General features: G+C 42.3%; 1 protein-coding gene across 1 annotated transcript in view; it reads right to left on the bottom strand.

Annotated features, from left to right (window-relative positions):
* The window catches only part of atp2a3 (ATPase sarcoplasmic/endoplasmic reticulum Ca2+ transporting 3), a 44,509-nt gene that overhangs the window by 4,482 nt on the left and 17,990 nt on the right, over positions 1-22,037 (bottom strand). The window contains exons 6-19 of the mRNA XM_041050993.1: positions 17,506-17,586; positions 17,143-17,228; positions 16,358-16,822; positions 9,913-10,001; positions 8,796-8,898; positions 7,670-7,801; positions 5,669-5,785; positions 5,317-5,535; positions 4,417-4,752; positions 3,229-3,449; positions 2,928-3,130; positions 2,261-2,346; positions 1,753-1,886; positions 786-903 (exon numbers count right to left, since the gene is read on the bottom strand). Coding sequence (XP_040906927.1) covers positions 786-903; positions 1,753-1,886; positions 2,261-2,346; positions 2,928-3,130; positions 3,229-3,449; positions 4,417-4,752; positions 5,317-5,535; positions 5,669-5,785; positions 7,670-7,801; positions 8,796-8,898; positions 9,913-10,001; positions 16,358-16,822; positions 17,143-17,228; positions 17,506-17,586 — 2,390 coding nt within the window. The remainder of the gene's footprint in view (positions 1-785; positions 904-1,752; positions 1,887-2,260; positions 2,347-2,927; positions 3,131-3,228; positions 3,450-4,416; positions 4,753-5,316; positions 5,536-5,668; positions 5,786-7,669; positions 7,802-8,795; positions 8,899-9,912; positions 10,002-16,357; positions 16,823-17,142; positions 17,229-17,505; positions 17,587-22,037) is intronic.

Raw genomic sequence — 22,037 nt, 5'->3', positions numbered from 1 at the left:
GTACAATCAACTTTATATATTTGTAACTAAACACAGACACACAACCAAATACAGAAATACTGAAGTAGCACAGAACACAGTAGAAATGAGATACAGAACAACATGTGTTTCCAAGAGATTCTAAAAAGTAATAAACACAGCAGCCATATTTAGACACCCCTGGAAACGTCTGTTGTTTTGGCTGGATCCCTGCATATCCACCCTCTCGACTTGCAGACTGTGCCAGACCATGAGGAGATGAATTGCGCTGTGAGTTGGAACTTTTATGGCCTCGTGTTTCCATGGAGATGAACTGAAATTCCTGATCCCTTTTTCTAGAGTAAAATCCTTAAGAGTGTGGTTCTTAATGATATTGATATTTGCAGTGATATTGATATTTTCCAAACACAATATTATATCAATATTCTGTTTCTACTTTGAAACATATTAACATATCAAAACAAATCCAGATAATTCAGCCTCTGCATATTCTGTATGTGAAATATGAAACCTAAATATTACAAAAGCAAATGTTTTCTAAATTAAAACATGGTACATATTATTATTACTATTATTTTTATTATTACATTTGGGTAATTATCCAAGGGATGGATGGTGTCGTCTTCAGTCTGAGCAAACTCTCTGAAAGTCCAGTTGTCCAGTTAGACAACACTGGCATGAATTTGGACCAAGATCTGTACAAGCATTATATGTATGCATTTTTCACATTTCCCCACAGATCTAAATTAGGCTAACTGACAGTGGCAAAGCCTCCACCCACCCAAACAACTGTCCTGAGTACTCACCGGCAGAGGCTCAACGTAGAGGATTAAGAAGTGGAGGGAGAGGGAGAGGATGATGGCTCCCAGCAGCCAGATATTGACCCAGGGAGGCATCCTGACCAGGGACTGGTTCTCAGACAAACTGTGAGGGAGAAGTTTTAATAGATCAAAACATGTTGACAATTTAGCTGCTTGACTTGACATTAGGGACTTACATGGCAGTTATTCCATCATGTTGCTTAAGATCAAATGAGAATATTCTGGCAAACTCACAGACTTTAAGATTTCATTAGTTTCCCATAGGAGACTTACAGCTACATCACAATTAAAGATGTAGCTGTAAAGAAATGAGATGGCGTTTTATTAGAATGTCTTATCAATAGACCAAATAACAGTAAATACATCATAACAACAAGTCTCATTCCTGTTAGCAAAAGTGGAAACATGCCCCCTCTTGGTTTCGGATAACTTGGCCAGACAGCCTTTTATTTTAACCTTCCCTCTCTCAGATTCTTTCCTAAATGAGACATTAGCATTTGTTTCTATAGGGAGCCACTGACAGACTTGCTCCATGAGCAATCCTGGCAAAAACACAGGGAGTTTTCCCTTCATACCACTGTTCCTTTTATTTTCTGTCTCCTCAAAAAAAAGAAAAAGAAAAAAAATTATTCCATTTCTTAAGATGTGTGCCTGAGTCTGATTTCTTCGCCACATTCACCGAATGCAGGATATTAAAACTACGGCCATTATAAACAGTAACATTAAGTCCTCCAGCAATGAATGGAACTGATGTTTGTGATGGATGTGTTTTTCTGGCATGGAAAGCATGGAAAGTATGCTGTTATCCATCTGACGACTGTGTAAATCTTTCTCAAAGGGATGACAGTGTTTTGTTGGGTGACAGTGCCTCTTCTTTTTAACAAATATCCGACAGCTGTGACATTTAACGTGCGTTTACCTCATCTTAACATCATAACACAAGAAGACTAACCTGTTGAGTGCGTTGAACATTTCGATAGTGACCAGCACAGACAGGGCCATGGTTGTGGGGTAGCGGGATTCAAACACCTCACAGTCTATTCCTTGGAACATGGGGTTCTCCTCAGTACACTGCATGAAATGTCTCTGTAGAGAGAGAGAGGCAAGAATTAGTGTGAGTGTGTGTAAGTGTATGTGTGTCTATGCCTGCGTGTGTCACCAGGACCTCTGTGACCTGGTTTGATGGAGCTCAGATCTGATGGGGGAACAGCTGCAGAACCTTGGCCTTGTTCCTACCCTGTGTGCAGTCAAACCACATGGGTCTTACTTCCTTTTCTATTTCTGTACACTGCTGGGATCGCCTAACATCACAGTGTCCAACAGCAGGGGATGCAAAGAAGATGTGGAGGGGGGCGCATATCAAAATATAACAGTAATAAAAGCCTTATTCTCTGAGGACAGGACTGTGCTGCAGCAAACAAAGCAAAGCAGACTGAGCAGAACAGTGTTTTGCAACTTACCAGCTGATAGAAAGACACTTGTGGGCCATCTTCATCAAACAGGTACCACCATGTGGCAGCGCTCACCGTTCCAAGACCCACATATCCTACAGGAAAAACAGTCAGAGACCAAGTTAAAAATTCCTATAACTGACCTATAAAAGTTAATGTAAATGTAAATGTTCCCTTAGGGGAACCATAAAGTCTATCTATCGATTTCACACTGTTAGTGTGTTTATGTCCCTTTAATGAATGCTGCCAATATTAAACAGGCTCTATGATCAATGCTTTGCTGATCAGTTCACTGTGTGTTTATTATTTCAGTGTGACAGTTGATAGAGGAGCAGACTGACAGCTGAAAATGCATCTTGTGTTATTACTTATATTTCAGAGGATAAAAACAATTCACAGACAGGTCTGTACTGTAAGTTATTGCCCATATTTGGCAAATATCTCAGGTCTTCTATTTTCTGATGGTGAACAGAGGAATTTCATACATACCAGTGTTAATATCCAGAATCAGAAGGCTTCTGAGCTCTTAGCTTGTGCAATAGCAATTTCATATATGCTAACATGTTGATGGTAGCTGCTGTAAACTGTAAACCTGTCTAAACTGTTACATAAGTTTAAGTTTAAGTTTAAGTCACACTGATTAACTGTAGTTTACTCAGGTCAGAGATAATTCTACCTCCAATGGCCAGGTATCTGAAGAAGAGCCAGCCAGAGATGAGAGGCTCCTTTGGGTTGCGGGGAGGTTTGTCCATGATGTCCAGGTCTGGCGGGTTAAAGCCCAGGGCGGTGGCTGGCAGGCCATCGGTCACCAGATTAACCCACAGCAGCTGCACTGGAATCAAAGCCTCAGGGAGACCCAAGATGGCTGTCAGGAAGATGCTGAAGACGGACAGAGAGGAGACACAGAAAGGTCAGCCGAGGAGGTCAGACTGAAGGTGAAGATAGTCTGTATCTCTGTGTGTTCTCCTGTTCCTCACCAGACGACTTCTCCCACGTTAGAGGAGATGAGGTATCTGATGAACTGCTTCATGTTGTTATAGATGGCTCTGCCCTCCTCCACGGCGGCCACGATGGTGGAGAAGTTATCATCAGACAGAACCATCTCAGAGGCTGACTTGGCCACTGCAGTTCCAGAGCCCATAGCAATGCCGATCTCTGCTTTCTTCAGGGCTGGGGCATCATTCACACCATCTCCTGTCTGAGATAAGAAGACACTACCTGAGTCATTAATGCATCAGAAAACACGAGACACAAGATTGTCTCAAATCTCAAAAGCCATGACTTCTTTCATGGCTGCGGCTGAGCCTGACCTGAGGCTGCGACATTAACTGTAAACGTGAGGATATTTTGTTGACAAGAGCTGCTTTCAAAGAACAGAGGAAAATTTCTAATAATCAGTTGGATAAATCTCTTTGAAGAAGAAAAGCTCAAATCATTTCTTAGTTGGTCATAAATCAGTGTCATGTGGTGTTAAATATGACAGAAAAAACAAAAATGAATATTACTCTTTGCTTAAACTGAGTTCATCACTCTCTAAATACTGAGCCCACATTACTTTTTTTGATTATTCTTCATATTCTTTAAACAGTATTGAGTCTACCAAACTAAAGATGACTGAAGACGAACTGTTATCTCACTATGCAAAGTCTCATTATCGCCTCAGATCCAGACAGGATTAAGTTAAAGCTGAGCAAGACAGAGATATTTATCTGTCGTAGCAGGGTCTAAAGCAGCTTTATACTGCGGTGAATGGTGAAAGTCTGTCTGACAGGCAAATGGTGATATTGTTGTCTCCCTCCCTCCCATCTTCCCCTCGGATCAACCCCTCTTCTGAGACGTGTGTCAGAGAGGAAGCAGCAGAGCGGGGCCAGAGATGACAGCTTTAGATAGCAGTGTCTGAGAGAGCAGCTTCAGAGAGACCTGAAACATGTCATGCCTCACTGGCCTCTTCTCATGCATCCTCGACAAGTCATTCACGTAAAGCAAAGCTGAAGGAAGGAGACGATGCATTTTTTTTTGTCTTGCTAGAGACATAAATAAGTGACAAATAAAGTATAAAAAGTGTATATTTGTTCGAAGCAGAGAAAAGTGGATGCCAGTTATAGTGGGTGGATGGGTGCCATGTACTTCTGAGTTGACCAAATTGCATCATCCCCTCTCCTCACCATGGCGGTAATCTCATCGAACGACTGCAGGTATCCCACAATCTTAGACTTGTGTGCTGGTTCGACACGGGCAAAGCACCGCGCCCGTTTGACGGCCTCTCTCTGCTCATCCGATGGGAGATCATCAAACTCGCGGCCCGTGTAGGCCTTTCCTGTCACGTCCTCGTCCTCCCCGAAGATGCCAATTCGTCTGCAGATGGCCACAGCCGTGCCCTTGTTGTCTCCTGTTATCATGATAACGCGAATACCTGCCTCGTTGCACAGTTTCACTGAACCGATCACCTCCTTCCTGGGCGGGTCCAGCATCCCCACACAGCCAACAAACGTAAGACCCAACTGAATGGGGAAAAAAAGAAGAGAAAAAAAGAGGACAGGGGGATTAGGTTGCACAGAACTGTATCTGAAAACACAATCTCACCACCGAGATGGAATTTGCCACGATCTATTTGTATTGCTGCTGAAATACAAATAGAGCCTGTTCCAGGGAAGAAGAACTAAGCGTAAAAGCTTAATCAAGTTCAGTGGGTTTAATAGATACTGTGACTCAAACAAAAGAGAGACAACTGCATAGATGGCACGAAAGAAATAGTTTGATCTTGCTGAAGAACTTTTTTTTTAATTTTAGTACTCTTGATGGTTTAGACCTCCATTCTTAGCCACCTGTCTCAGGTACTGGTAAGCAGCTTTTTGTTTTTTTGGACACGGTTGGACAGAGCCAGGCTGTCCGTTTTCCCTTTAAGCTAAGCTTTCTAACTGTCTCCTGCTTCTAGCTTCATATTCAGGGGACAGATGTGATGGCAACATTGATCTTCTCATCTATCTCTCCTTAGTTACTTTAAATCCTGAAAATGTGAGTCACGATTCCTGGGCTAAACATCAGATGTTACCATGGTCCTCTACCTCATACTGTGCAAACTTGCTGGAATTCTCCAAGTCCATGTCTTCTTTGCGTGGTGGGGTGTCATGAGTGGCCAGAGCCAGGCAGCGCAGGGTGTCCCTGCCAGTCCCCCAGTCCCTAATTTTAGACATCAGCTGGTCACGCAGGGCCGGTGTCAGTGTCACCTTCGCTGTTCCCACCCGCAGGTACTGGCACCGCTCAATCACACTCTCTGGAGCACCCTGAGGAGACGGATTTACACAACAGAAGACACCAAACAATGGTGAGAATGGAGTTCTAATGGAAGTGATGAAAAGTATATTCTGATTAGAAAGTATATTATACTGTATTTGTGATCGTATTATTTATTCATGCCTTGATGAACATCTTGCTCTGGGAGCCCGGCTTGACGGGGGTGCAGTAGACTGACATGGACTTGCGGTCACGAGAAAACTCCAGGGTGAACTCCTTCTTCATCAGCTGCCTGATCACCTGATGGATAATGACAATAATAATAATTAGAAGAAGAAGAAGAAGAAGAAGGTGGTAAAGAGTCAGAGCTTGAGCTAAGCGGCTGTATTCATGGGCAGCTGTCAGTACAGCAGCCAGTGGGTGAGTGAGAGACTTGGCTGAGCTCCTGACAGCTGAAGGGTGGAAATCAAGCACTTAACCACCTTGTCTGGATGTCTGGCTGCTACCAGATGTCTGTGAACAACAGCACTTGATGTTAGTGTAGACCTGGCTGAGGATGGTTAGCAATAACAGCTGAAAGTATAGGGAAAACTATTGTAAAATGCTAATGAGAAAGCAGACCATAATAGGTTTACTATATACACTCAAAATTCAAAAAACAAATCTGTCCTTTCCATGCTGTATTATCTGCAGTTAGTGTCAGGTCCAGTTCTACCAGCAGGTGTCTCTCTAGTTCAGAGTCTGTGCTGATCTCAGTACACATGAAAGACTGAAAGGTTAACAGTGACAATGCTCTGTACCTAACCAGGCAGCTGTGATGTACACACAGCCTGCCAGGGGACTTTAAACATCTAATGGATGTGCTGAAATCTGTAAATGTGACACACTTGTCCTCTAAATCACAAAGGGAGAGCGATGGGAGTTTGCTTTGGGATGGCATGCTGGGAAATTAGTCTCCCCCTTCTTCTTCTGTCTCTTTTCTTCTCTTCTTCTTGAAGAGTTAAGGTCGTCTCATCTAAAATTTGCTGAGGATGCGCATTATTGTTTTTGTCCATTTATCCACTCGGCAGGTGCACTGGGCCTATTCAGAGGTTTGAATTAAAACCAGGAAACATTCACTGGGAGGCTCATTTCACCTCATTTCACCTGAGACTCTTCAGTGTTTGTCATCGACAAGCTTTGTTCTTCCTGAGAGCAAAACCAACAGGTGTTTCAAGGACCTTTATCGACAGTGGAGTGAAAAGGCTCGGAACAGGAGGTGACCACAGAGTGGACGACCCTCTGCACTCAAACGCCAACAGTGATCTCACTGGTTGTTCAGACACCGAGACCCACTACTGTGATGCATCACATCAAGCTCAACACTTTCCACATAGACCTGACATCTTCATAAAGGACATCATGCACTTCATTTGTGATAGACTGCAGGCGAAATTCACCTCAAACTCAAACTAAACCAACAGGCAGGCTTGGCGTCGTTACAACTGTTGTAAATTACATTTTAAATATTCATATAGCTGACATTCCTAACTAAACACTCGCAGGCTCACACCCTGAAGTCAAACACATGTGTCTATCAACAGCTATGTGCTTATTAAATAGACCTAAAGTAACACACTGAACCCTGACCTGTCGACTCACTGCAAGTCAGTCTGGATCATGAACAATGCCTAAATGCAAAATATCATCTTGTACAAACATGTGTAAGAAGGGCACACTAGGTCATTATGTCGCCCCCTGTGCAGTGCACAACCACAGCAGTGTACAGTATGGTATAATGAGGGGGGTAATTGCAGTCTAAGTGGAATATTCATGCTGAGAAGTGAAAAGCCTGCAGCACATATGCCAGTTGTCGAAGAAAATAATATTCTCACTGTAGCTGAATGATGAATGAACACTAATACTATACAGAGTTCAACAGACTTGGTTTATATACTTCATACATCATTGATTGGACATTAAAAGAGTCCTCCACTGATTTAACATTGCAGTCGTTAAACACTTTTTTATTCCACACATTCTTCTTTCTTGTCTAAATCTGGTGCATACATTACCTGTAATGCAACTTTATGCTGGGAGCTGCTTAAGCAGTCTGGAGCCACGAGCCTCAAGCAGAGATAAAGAGCATGCTACAGAGGTCTCACAAACTCGGTTCCTGCTAACGCCACACACATCTCCGCTTACCGAGTTGCAGGCCCCGGCACGTTCCACCTTGCTGAGTCCAGACAGGTCAGTCTTAAAGACGTTCATCTTCTCCACCAAGGTGGTGAGAGCGGTCTCTGTGGCTTCACCCACCTTCTCATAAACCCCTTTGGCCTACGAGAGAACAGAAATACATCAAAACATGCTGCTGAACTGTTTGTTGGGCTTAGAGGATTTTATTTTATAGAAGCCAAGTCATACAGTATTTAAAGAGTTTATAGTCATTAAATTCAGATGTCTTTATAATGACATATTTGAGATAAAATCTGAGGAGAAACAGTCTCACTCACTCATACACTGTGACCATTGTTAAACATGAACAATCCTCTTCAAAATGACACGAGAACGACTCCAGAGCAAACGCTGTGAGCAAATCTGTAGGTCGTTCACCTCTGCCTCCACAAACTTTGAGTCATACATGCAAAGTGGTTTTAAATGAGCCCTTGCCAGCTGAGAAGTGGAGTAGGTGAGATGAAGCAGTAATGGCGAACCACACATCATTTGTTTGTGTGACCGGGGACAGACAGCAATAAAACACCTCGCACCTCTCCAGCACTCAACTGCTCGCTCTCTCGCCCTCTCCCTCTCTCTCTCTCTCTCTATCCTGGTTTTGCATACTTTGATCTCACTCTCAGGCTCTTTACACAAAAATGAACAAAACTGGTGGCAAAACGACCATTTACGAGAACAGAAACAGTCTGGGGAGGATACGTGGAAGCTGAGAAGTGCCTTATCCCTGGCCTCTCTCCTCAGCATGGTTACCATGATAACATGGTGATAACAAAGAGGTGAGAAAGCAATTCACACCAGAGAAAAAGATCGTACATCAGAGTAAAATTAGCTCTGCTGAAGAAAAGAACACTTTCTACAGAGTGTGTACTTGTGTGGCTCAGTGCTACCTTTCATGCAGTGATTGTATTTACAGTATGTGTTTACACACACACATACTGTAAAAGCATGAGGACATGCAAAGAAACCTGACCTACACAATGCAGTATGTGTTACAGATTTTAGTTAGAGGCTTAGTTTGCATAGAAACTTATAAAATTATAAAGAAAATTATATCTCTATGCAGGTCTGTGTGTGTGTGTGTGTGTGTGTTAATGACCTCATTGTAGTCCAGCGAAGAGTCATTGCACATAGAGCACACAGTAGCCAACTCCAAAAGTCCATCAAAGTCTCCACACTGGATGGGCCTGTCTCCTTTCAGTCTAGAAGGAAAACAGACACGCACACAAACACACACGTGCACACACACACACACAGATACACACACACAAATGTCAGTCACAACAGCAACACACGAGGGAAAAATACTCCACGGTTTGCTACACCTCAGACACAGTAACCTCATCAATATTTAAGAGTGGGAAAGCTATTCAGTTGTTTAGCTTTCCAAAGTTGACTGGAGAAACAGTGGTTGTATAGTAGTAAACAATGTCTTTGTGCCTGTGTGTGTGTGTGTGTGCGCGCCTGTGTACGCGTGCATGCGTGCGTGCGTGTTCCTGACAAGCAGTGCTGATTGCATGACAACCATGGATCCTTTCCCAGTAGAGACTGCAACGGTTGCTAGCGAAGCTCCCACACAATAACCCACTCTCTGCTGTTATGAAATCGACAGGTTCATGCGGAGTCACAATGCTGTACTCACCAAACAGCGAAATAAACAACATGCATACACAATGAACTGTAGAAATCCTTCTCCTACATAATGACTAGCCACCTACCTATATTCCTCCACAAATGCATTTTTCACTGAAATAAAAAAAATGACTGACATAGCAGAGATCATGTTTAAAACCCTCTGTTCTGTTTATTTGCCCAAATTCACTCTACACTTGAACTAGAATTTGAATTACAACCAAGAAAGAATGTAATTCAATAGGAACACAGTGCTGCTGAGGCTTATGGGTGTTATAATTTTGCATGATAGTTTACACACTACAAAAGGCCTGGTTTCCGTGGTTATCACAGAAACTACCGTGGCAACATAGCTACCTACATTTTTAGGGAATCATTAGCTGCGATGACCAAAGACCACATCACAGTTTACATGATTTGATTATATCTTGTTTTGAAGATAACAATTCAGAGTACTTGAGTACAGTGTAAAATGTGTTGGTAAAATTTGAAATCAGACACAGGTTCTTTTCATTTAATGAGGTATTAAACGTGGACAGACTTTCCTCAATAAAAGTAATACATGTTTAAAGTGTGATACTCACATTTGTCCCTCAGGGGCATACGTAGAACCAGTTATAGAGAACTCATGCAGGGTGCAGTTTGAATCTTCCACCTTGTCTGCGATGAACATCTGGAGAGGAGAAAAGGCAAACACAAACGGAGGCGGTATATTTAGTTAATTAGTCGGAACTGCAGTTGGTCCTTGTGTGCTGTGGCTGCCCACTGCTGTTAAACAGTTAGGATGGGTCAAATAAAGAAATCTGTATCAGTTTTTCTGTCTTTCTTTGGAGCTGAAAAAAAAAACCCCAACAACCTTATTAGCTCCAATAGTGAATGAGAAGCTTAAAGATGACCCACTGTCACTGACTGACTTTTCTTGGTTTTGTAGTAAGTCAACCTCCATTACATGTGTAAATATGTTGGGTCTTGAAATATGGGGAAATGTGTGTAAAAAGATGCAAAGGACATCTGGAATAGTTACATTTTGTGTAATGGTGCACCTATAAAATCAGCTAGTATAAGTGACTGGTCATACCAGACAAAGTGAGGCTGTAGCAGAAAAACCCCTGAGTGTATTTAATTGGGTGTTTTATTGCTAATGGATCCAACTTTTCATTTTTAAGCTGAAAACCACAGTTTAATGTTTCAATTTATGAAAACTGGTTTCAATGTACACCGCCGAAGAGTGGGCTGTATGGCTCATACAGGAAACATAATACCTTGGTTGTCACAATAAGGCAATGTGGAGTTGTAGTGGAGATGCTGGTACATCTTACAGTCGAATTGCCAAATGATTTACTGCCATTGCAGTATCAGCTTCCAATTCACACCACACAAAACCATGCTGTCAAAACGCACTTGTGTAAATATCTTGTGTAAATACCATGAAGAAGGACACTGCTAACAAAGACCAATTACTCTTGCCTTGCTTCTTGACCTGCTCCAGATAAATAAAAGACATTATGGCAATTAAATAAGGGCTGTAAGCAGCAAGTACTCTGCAGATGGGAAAAGATGGGTCACTGGAGAGGTGGACTTCAAACTATGACCAATGCGAAGGCCTTTCTACCCACTGACAACCACTGTGTGTACACTGTACTGTCACCTCTTTCCCAGACTCTTTGGTATTTCCAAACATGCAGGCAACATGGGAGCTGCACGTCCTCTTGTAAAGTTTTATCAGTCACTCACACTACCGTACACGCTCCAGTCAGCTGCAGAAAAACAAAGCATAAGTCAGAGAAAACAGGAGAAAGAGCTGGAGTCCCAGAGCTGTCCAAAGATTTGCTTTGTTGGCTGCTTTGTTGGCAAATCTTCTTCCTGAAATTCCCCCAGGACAGGCAGTTCACGGTGTACTGGTAATACTAAGATATCAATAAAACCAGGGAAGGAGAGCTGTGGCTGGTGCTCTATAAGAATGGGAGACAACACTAGTCACAGCTCAGGGCCTCTCTGTGCATCTAAATACATAAATTCAACAGGCTAACAGGCCGCCCTTGATCTCCATTCCTTGATTAATATTCACCTTTTTAATAACTGAAGTTCTTCAAACAGTAAACACACACATACATATAGAGGGAAACACCCATATAGCCTAGCTAAACTCTGTTTGACTCCATTAAGTCTAGCTAATTGAAGAATTAATGAAGCAGTTCGTTGGTTAAATTTGGTTTCCTTCTAAATTCTTCTGTCAGTGGCTGTGTGTGTGTGTGTGTGTGTGTGTCACTGACTTAACAGCACCCATCAATTTAAAAAGGAACACAAAATCAATTGTAGACTTGAGATGTAGGGCAGCTGGGGTCTCTCTAGCATATGAGCCTAAAAGGTACATTTTAGCCTCTTAATGGACTAATTATTCCTTAACAACTCTCTGCAGCAACAGAGTTACTGCACATAGTCTATTGCTGTGGTCTAGTCTGGACAAGATGAAACACACTTATAAATAGCTGTCATACTGAATCATGATTATAGCCTCTGTGAGATTATAGCTTTTGTGAGAACACGTAATTTTGCATCTGTCATTTTTGACATTAAGGGTGTCGACACTTTCCTAAACAGTTAATGGTGATATCTGCCATTTCGACACAGAAATCAAATTGCCTTCCACTGCACAAGTAGAAAACAATGCATGCATTTAGCACAGCGTTATTGTTTATCCCATTTTGATCAGCCTCACTGTTTACTGTCTCACAATGCACTAACAATCAGACCTATATTAAATTACTGATGATGCAAACCCACCATTTCCTACAGCTGCTTGTCATGTCTGGATTACCAACTGGGCAATATGGCCAGCTCAGTCCAGGGTTCACTGTGTGGCAGTTAGTTACTTGATTAATTGATTAATATCCGCCAAAACACTTCCTGTATGTGGAAATAATCTTGTGACCGTGTGTCAAAACCTGGTTTTAATAGTTTTCATATTTCAGTTGAAATAATTCTAACGTTACATATTCTTAAATTTGCAATTAATCAGATTATAAACTAAATCACCTGCTAGCAGGTTAGTCTAGTCCTGCTACCGGTTCACATTAAAGGCATTCTACTGGTAAAACACAGGGCGGCATTTATGATGAAACAGTCACAGGAAATGCAATGTGTTTGTCACACAGCAGCACTAAACAAGCAAGGCAACCAGCTGTTTTTTTTCTGCTGTTGTGTAGGAAACTATTCTCATGCTGTGTGCAGGATGAAATTAGATCAAAGTTGCAAAAAGTATTGACAGACTTTTCTATCAAAACAAAGTGATTTTGTTTGGCTGCGCTGAAAACAGACACACCGGTTGCTCTTCAGATGTATTTCTGACAAAGCATCTGTTCATCTTGTGTTTCCTGTGCTGATCCACACTTGCTGTACCAGCACTAACCATGAGTGTCACCCATCAACCAGGAATGAATATGAATAACTTTAACCCTGTGAGACCTGAACTATGAAAGAATGGTCAGAAAATTCTAATTTTTCAAATATGAACTCTTTATTTGTCCCTTTGACAAAATGTAAAAAAAAAATAATTAAAAAAATAAATTCTAATTATATTTTTTGTTTGTATCACACATGTCAAAACATTTGGAAAAGTGAGGGGGGTCCACCAGGAGTCAGTATACGAGCATAAGAGTTCATCTAAAAGGGTTAAATGCAAAGTTTATGCTTGATGGTGATGCAATGAGTCCCAGAAATGTGGGTATCATATATGATACGTACGGGCTCACAGGGTTAAGTTCAGACAGTTACATTATTCTATTACTTTCCTATACCTTGTTCTATGTATTCTGTATTTCCTTTCAAAACAGTTAGATGCAGTTTTTTTTTTTATCACTGTCATTTGTGGGTTAATAAATGTGCGTGTGTGCAGGTGTAAGCTGTATGCATGTGTGTGACTTACGTCTGCAGCAGCAAGGTTTTGCTTTGAGTACAGTACTGATGTTGAAAAGGGATTTTAAAATTCCCATCACATTTTTGGACCAGATTATTCCCTGTATTTTTGGTCACTGATTTTTCATTTCATATTGGGGAATGTACTGTCCCTTTAAGGATCTCTTAAATAGCCTCACCCTTCTGCTCAATTCTTAATTTCACAAAGGTCATCAGGTTCGCTCCTCTGTTCCACAATCCTATAACAAATCAACAATGACTACTCACAGACACAGCACACACAAAGTAGGGCCTTAGGGAGAAAAAAGAAGGTTGTTCTTTCATTCGTGGTCAGTTTTCCTCACTATCTGATCCGCTTTGGTCTCCAAGGAAACAAGGCACAGTGCGATGCATGTGACGCAGTGGTAGTGATACAAGTTTGTATTCTTTTACTCCCTTCCTCTAAGCTTATGAGCGGATGAATGGTGAGTAGCCCTTTTTATGTGTGCATGTGTGTGTGTGAAGGGAAAAGGGAAGTACGGTGTCAGGATACGGAGGGGAATCCCTGGAAATCCTGTCGATACGGGGATACCCCCGAGGCCAGGGAGACACATTGCCCTATCAGGGCCACTGGCTGGGGACCAGTCCAAGAATAAGCACAGATGGATAAGCATGGGCAAACATTTGTGCAGGCATTAAACCACGATGCACAAAAACCATAAAAACAGAGCAGACAAGCATAAAAGAAACATGAGGAGGGACGAGTTAAACAACCACAAAAATTACTATCTTCAGGAAACACTTTGACCAAAAAAAAAAGAAAAACTGCAAAGGGGAAGTTTGATTTGCCTTTGTGAGAACATGAGTGTGTACGTGCCCCCTTATCTCCCACCAGAGAGCTGAGAGCAGCAAGTCAGGGAGTACAGGTGGAAGCAGAAGGTCAATATTGACCGACATCAGCCTACCTCACTCTTTTTCTGTCTGGGAGGGTTTGAGGAGTGTGGTGAGATCACTCCTCCGTGTCTTTCCTACAAGAGGGAACTCCCTGCTGCTACGCATTAATCACACAGATACTCCACGTCATCTTTATGAGAAGGAGGAGGGAGGGGCATTTATACGGAAAGAGCAACGACAGAGAGTGTCTGCTGCACAGGAAGTGCACAGTCCTCCACAAAGCTCCATTTTGAAACACAAATAAAGTGAAAGACACTAAGAGAAAGACATATAGTAGTCTGTGTATTCATTCTCCCTGGTTTTCCACAGTAAGTCATGTCCAAACACAAAGGACTAGGTTCAGTCTGCAGGACAATAACTTCTACCTTATCTACACTCACTAAATATCACAAGTGGATGACTATGAAAACTACATTTTAGCATTTGTGGCCACAGTGTATGCTGTTCAGCTAATGTTACATACTGTAGGCTCAACCCAGGCTCCATCCCACTGCACCAAATGTGCTTGGCTTCTGGCTTCAAACAATCAACAAAAGGTTGGGCAAAATTAAAATCATCTCTAGACTAAAGGTCTTCATGACCAAGACTTGACTTTGGGAAAAGCCCTGGGTTTCAGGTCTGTGTGTTAATATGTCTAATATCTAAGTGAATCAGAATAGATCCAAGCTTACTCGGTATCAGCTCTGATAAAACGGAGCACCATCATCACAGTGCAAGAAAGCACTGTAGGAAAAAAAAAGTAACCTATGTAAAAAAAATTATGCTAATGATTTATATTAGACTATTATGATCATCAGTCTGAGTTGGCTACAAATTGGTTTATTGTTGGAGAGGGAGGACTTTAAATTATTTCTAGAAATGAGTCTTTGAGGCACATAAAGAAATGATTTTTGCAATTAGTTCCAGTGACTCTTCATAATTATTATGATACTGCTCTTTTTGACCGCAGCTGCTTGTTAACTGCTTCATCACGCAGCTGCGGTGTAGATGTTCTCTCTTTAAGGTGTGTCCCAGTCAACTTTATTACAGCATTTTAGATTCAACCTAAATTTATGCACGCTGGGTTTGGGTCGGTTTTCCACGTCTGTTTCAGATCCTGTAGAGACTTCAAAATGATGCCAAAAGTTTATGTTTTCTAAAGACAGTGGTAAATTCTGTTACCAGTAGGATTAGTGGTTTGTGATTCACGAATAACGAACAACAATTGCCCAGATTCCAGTGGAAACAAACTCCCTTTTAACATTCAGGCATACAGACCTTTGGAAATCACTGAACGAGCTGCCAGGTCTATCCTCTGATAACTCTGAGGTCATAAGCAGAGGTGAGAGGTGACATGGAGGATGTAAGGACAATGAGTGTTAACTGAGATTAAGTGTGTGCGTGTGTGTGTGTGTGTGTGTATCTGTGTGTGTAGAGCGAGAGCCCTTAACAGGAGCCAAGACAAACAGGAGCGCTGGCATTTACTCTGTGCTTGGAGCAAAGACGGCTGGTGAGCAACACACACACACATACACATGCACACACACACTGACAGGCACAAAGAGAAGGGTGAGGCTGTGTGCTACAGAACACTTATGAATACCTGTGGATAAGATCTTTCTCTGTTTGTTGTCTAATATAATTATATATACACCATTTATATACTGAAACCTACAGGACATGTGTCACTGCATTGTGTTTATTCAGGTGATGTGACATTTTGGAAACCTTCACTGTGTATGTGTGAGCTGATCTGGTGATATACTGTCGTGCTCTGGGTACCGCTGGTTCATGCCAGTCTGTACTACTCCACCAGCAGCTATCTCATACCTGCCAAGTGGAGGTAAACATTACAACACCACAAGAATTTTCCACCCTTCTTTAAGCTCCACTGCACGAAAAGAAAAAAAAAAACAACATGCCGAAAAATCTCAAAGACGGATCAACTGTGGAGATTGGCATCAATAATGAACAGCAAACCCTTTTAGAATTCACCTCCACCACACTTTTTCAGAGGGGGTTCCCACAAGCTTTTTTTTTTTAGATGTGTCAATCAAATGATAAGACGTGGAAATTAAATGGTTTAACTTTAATTTCTTCTCTGGAACAAATTCCTCTGTGTGTATATGGTAAACTGTATTATCAACAGTCAGATCCCCATTCAAACAATAAGCATGTTTTAGTTTTATGATTGCTACTTACTCTGCAAACAGACATCTGGTTGGTGGTGAGGGTGCCCGTCTTGTCAGAGCAGATAACAGAGGTACAGCCCAGCGTCTCCACAGAAGGGAGGCTGCGAACGATGGCGTTCTTCTTGGCCATGCGACGCGTGCCGAGGGCCAGGCAGGTGGTGATGACAGCAGGCAGGCCCTCGGGGATAGCAGCCACAGCCAGGGCCACAGCGATCTTAAAGTAGTAGATAGCCCCTCTGACCCAGGAGCCACCGTGGACGGGGTCTCCGAAGTGACCAATGTTGATAACCCACACTGCTACGCAGATCAGGGATATGACCTTGGAGAGCTGCTGTCCGAACTCATCCAGTTTCTGCTGCAGCGGCGTCTTCTCTTGCTCTGTAGATGCCATCTGGTTACGGATCTTACCGATCTCTGTGGAAACACCAGTAGCTACGACGACACCTATGGCACGGCCTGCAGCAATGTTGGTGCCCTGAGGGGGGAAAAAAGAGAGAGAGAAATGAGTGCAGGGAAGTGAAGCAGGAAAAGTCTCTAAAATGAGCATTGGTGAAACTCGATTTTTATCTCTCTGACTAAAATCAGTGCTAAAAATCAGTCATGCTGACAAAAGATAGGAGAGAAGAGTTTCCATCAAATGGAGAAATGAATCAACAACAGACAGATGTTAAGCAATCACCAGATCATTAGAGAAGTGTAACCTTCATTCAATGATGTTACTAAAAGTCAGTGTTTTATAGGTTTGTGTATTATGACATTAATTGCCACTATGAAGCTGCAGGGGGATGTGCTTACAGAAAACAGCATGTTCTTTTTGTCCTGGTTGACAGCTCTGGGGTCAGGAACAGGGTCAGTGTGTTTGATGACGGACACAGACTCTCCTTAAGAAAAGAAAATGAGACAATTAGATCTGCAGGTGTGACAGGTGATTATTAGACCAACAATAGGATGTTTCGACAGTGACCGAGCCAAACAATGTTATGTTCACAGCCTAAAGGGCAGAAACTACTGCCACAGAAACTAAAACTGCAGAATGCCTATAACTCTGTCTTCTAAGGCCATGCAATAAACGTGCAATAAAGGGAGTATACTCTATCTGAATTATGTGAAAGCCCAGAAGCAGGATTTGTTCATTGCCTGATGAGACGTGAGAAATACCTGTGAGGATGGACTGGTCCACTCGCAGGGTGGTGGACTTTATCGAAGTCACTCTGATGTCAGCAGGCACCTTGTCACCAACTAACAAAAGAACAAACAACATAAAACACACAACAGGTTGGGGTTACCAAAAATGAATGTTAGAGTTGAACAAAGTTAAGAGTCTACAGCCATGCTAGCAACTCACCCTCACTCTAGCAACTGAGGGTGGTTATCCAAAGCGGGTCATTAACCCGTAAGGATTTATTTTACATAAAGCACAATACAAATACATTAGTTTTGCAGATACTGGGCAAAGTGAAATTTTGACCTGATGATGGTGGATGAGGATGCCCTTAGAAATCAGGAGATTATCAAGTTATTACAATTTATCCTCTAGGGACATTAAATATCACAAAGGAGCCCCTTCAAAAGTTGTTGAGACATTTCACTCAAAGAAAAAGTCAGAGGACTCCCATAACGAAACATCATCTGAGAACCATGAATGCATGTACGAAATTTTGAGGAAAAAGTCAGAAGACTAACAAAGTCATTAGAATTTATCATCTGATCACCTTGAATATCAGTAACAAATTTTGTGGAAATCCATCCAACAGTTCTCAAGATATTTCACTCTGAACCACAAATGTCAACCTGCTCGCTGCAACAGAGGAAAGGTCAGGAGATCATCAGACTAATTAGACCTGGTCCTCTGGGGACCATGAATTTCTGTACAAAATGTCATGCTAATCCATCCAATAGTTTTTTCAGTGTGGGTCAAAACGTCAATCGCCATCCCAAGAGTCAAGCTGCTAGTGTGGTTAAAAACCCAGCGGGAGCTAACATACCTACATAATACAAAGAATATAAAGAAAACAGGACAGTGAGGAGGACAATGTAGTAATTCTAGTAAAATTCTAGTAATTTTGACCTTCGGATTGTGTTGAACCCCTCAGAAGAGTCCACAAATGTAGCTGCAGGTGAACACTCCGATACACCCCATCGAGTGTCTGTTCAAACAATAAATCCTTGAGCAAAGAAACATCGTTGGGTTCTGCCCGGGCTCAGGCTGCAGCCGCAAGTAAACAGCGGCTCGATACAGCCTTGATGGAGTCACGTTGCTGTTTTAAAATGATCGATCATTTCCTCCCGCTTGTTCTGTCTTCACTCTCTGCTGCTCTCTTAGTTCCTGTGAAACACCACTTCCTCACACATGTCAGACACAAAATACAGACGAAGCCTGCACTAAATCCACAGAATGCTTTTTATCTTCTCCACAGTAGTCTTACAGTCCGCTTATTAAGCCTGCATATTAAAGTCGTATTTCTTAGCCAGAGCTAAGTATCTAAGGCCCCCAAACAAAATGGTTATTGCTTCCTCTTTGTCAGAGACTGACAATGAACATTTAATGAAAATATTTTCATAAAAGCAGGTCAGAGCTGGCTTGTGAAAAATGGATCATTTGATGTAGTCAGTGGCAATCATCTCAGGGCAGAGGAGAGGGAAATGACTCCAAACACTCCAGACAGATGTAATATTCTTCACTTGTTTCTTTCTACCACGAGAGACAAGGAAAAAGACTTGATCATTACTTTGTGTAATAAGCGCCTCGTGAATGAGTCTGCAGCCATCAACGCTCTCAGCCTTTATTACAACAAAAATCAGGACTCCGTGTGAATCAAGCATGGCTTTTCAACATGAAAAAGCCTGGACATCTTGTTTGAATTTCTACTGTTCCTCGCTCATGCACTGAAAGACGCTCAACAGGCAGTATGTCTTCTGTCTGAGCACACTTCACTGTGAAAACTTTTCAAAGTGGCCTCACGCTGATAAGTTTCTGAGTGTTCGTTTCTTGATCTTTCTCCATTTCTCTCTGAGCTCCATCATCTCCTTCTGACATTTGCTCAATGTTCTGAGACTCAAGGGGAATTTTTCACCGTCTCTTTCCTGTCGGGACAGAGATGGAGAGAGAGAGAGAGGCGGAGAGATGAAGAGGCCGTACTGTGTGTAGCTGAATAGCCTGCACTTCCATTTCTGTATTTCTCTACTTTTCTCTGTCTGACACCCATGGGCTGTGGGAGAACAACAGTGGGAGAGGCGGACGGGGAGAGAAGTGTGTGGTTTGTTTGTGTGGGAGGTGGCTGGGGGCTACAGGTTCACTGTAGCAGGACTGGCCGAGGGCAGAGAAGAGAGGCTTTTCAAACACCTACCCACAGACTCCTTCTCCCCTATCAAACCTTCACTTTGTGCCACGGCCTCCCACAGACACTCTCCATCTGCTAGAAGAGAAATTTAAATCCTAATATAGCCACGCTGAGTTCAGATAAGCAGTCTTTTAAATATTATAACGATCAGAAATTTGTCTGGCTATTACTTTTAGTGATTAGAGCATAAAAGCAAGAAAAAAAAACAAATTTAAATGGGAATTCATGAATAAATTGGAACATAACACATGCACATATGATGATCAAAACAAATGAGGATGTCAGCTGGTTTGAACAGTCAGCGCCCTCTTTCCATTTGCTAAAACTGGACTCCAAACAAAATCTTATGTCTTGCATAATATACTGGCAAAGAGGTCTTCATTCACGTGGAGGATAACCGTGACTGGTTACTGGGAATGTCTTGGTGGAGGTCCTGTGCAAACCCTCTAGGATTTCCTGACAATCTGACCACTGCAGTCACTCCATTAAAAAAAAAACAAAAAAACAGGAAAGTTCCAGCAGAGGCGCAAATCACAACTGTGCCATAACCATGGTTGGCATCGCCGGAGAGTACCTACAAGAAGGCAGGCGGGCAGCAGCAGTGGAAACTTGAGTAAATATATTTATATTCGTTTCTCTACTCAAAGGCGCTTGTGGTCAACGGTGTCCTTTTCCGAGATCTCCATAGAGTTTATTTTACCCCTAACATCAAGTTCCCATGGAACAACCACCAGCTAATCTGAAGTACAGGAAAGCCTGGGAAATCAATGTAGGAAAAGAAAATATTAATTTGTTTTCTTTGTCACAATATCTCTACCTAGTTCAGTCAGAAGGGTGTGCCTGAAGACCCCTGACACACATATTTTCTAAGAGAGAGGTGTGTGTGGTGCGGTGCCTACTTCAGCTGTTTACCCCTGTTTAAAGCTGCATAGCAACAAGATTATGTCAGACAAAACGAAGCGCTGAACATATGTTTTACAAAAATGCAGCAGGGTGCATAATACCACTATCATACCAAACAGTACGTTGATAGTAAATGCATCGTGTGCTTAAACTGGAATGCCAGCCTTGATGAGTGCCTCATCTTCAACAGAGTTTCACACCTAGATCAAAAATATATATCCTCACCTTCGACTCCACATAGAGCACTTAAGGAAAATGATGAAGGAAATTAAAAAGAGTGTGGACAAAACCAGCAATAGAAACTAAATTTATTGTTTCTAATATAATGTAGACTGTGGGTTTACAGGGGGTCAAACTATCCATGTACTTTATCTCAAAAAATAAAAGATGGATAAACTGAGCTTATGAGGCTTTACCCTCCACCGTGTCTATTTCTAAATGTATTATATTTTAATTTACCAGCTTATTTTTTAGGAAAAAAAACAGCAGAGAAGTCAGCCTTGGAACCTTTTTTTTTTTTTTTTAAATCCACTGTCAATACACAATGGGACGACCAACATGGATACACTAGCAGCTGCTGACATCCAGCAATAATATCAGACCGCTTATTCAAACAGCAGCTGGTTCATTTAAACTCATATCTGTCTCCCCACCACACTGTCATCACAGGTGTCGTTAAACCCCAACCCCTTGTGAACTTCAGCGACACAGAGACGAGCCGAGCATGGAGCGTTGTCATGGTGACACCGGTGGTGTTGACAGTGAGGGTGATGGTGGTGGTGCTAGATGGAGGTTGAGTGGAGTCATTTTGGTGCTTGCTACCTGTGCGGGCTTGTTTCCTTCTAACTGTATGCTCACGCATGTGTGATGGAGGACACCGGCTGTAACAAGCCCAAATTCCTAGGAAGCGTTATCTGTCACAGAAACACACACACACACACACACACACACACTAAGACGTGTCTTTCCCCTGCAAGTAATGTAAACTAGACTCTGTTAATTGTGAGAAAAACTATTTAGAGAATTTGATTTAATGTTTGTGAATGAACACTGTGATCTGTCACACACCCCCTGAGGTCTGCCTCCATTCCCATGCATCGCTGTGACTGTCGGAGATAAACAACCAGCCATGCAGTGGCGAAGATTACACTCCCAAACCCAGTTATGTTGATGGTGGAGGGATCTCCTTGGTGCTGCATGTGTGTGGTGCGCTTGCACACTGACTCTGGCATACACAGATGTTCTGGAACCACAGTGACAACAAGACTATTTTTAGCCGAGGCTGCCCACACATGGGTGAGTTTACAGCAGGGGAATTGTGTGTATGTAACGTAGGGGAGTGTGAGTGAGGAGTTGACAAACATCCAGCAGTGTCCAGGTGGTGAGACTGAGAGCATGGAAAGCAAAGGGAAGAGGAAGGCTGTGGAAAATTAAACTGGGCCTTAA

Source organism: Toxotes jaculatrix, chromosome 12 (assembly GCF_017976425.1).
Source record: "Toxotes jaculatrix isolate fToxJac2 chromosome 12, fToxJac2.pri, whole genome shotgun sequence".
NCBI lineage: Eukaryota > Metazoa > Chordata > Actinopteri > Toxotidae > Toxotes > Toxotes jaculatrix.
Note: the sequence above shows the minus strand (reverse complement) of the source record. Positions and strands in the feature narration are given on the sequence as shown.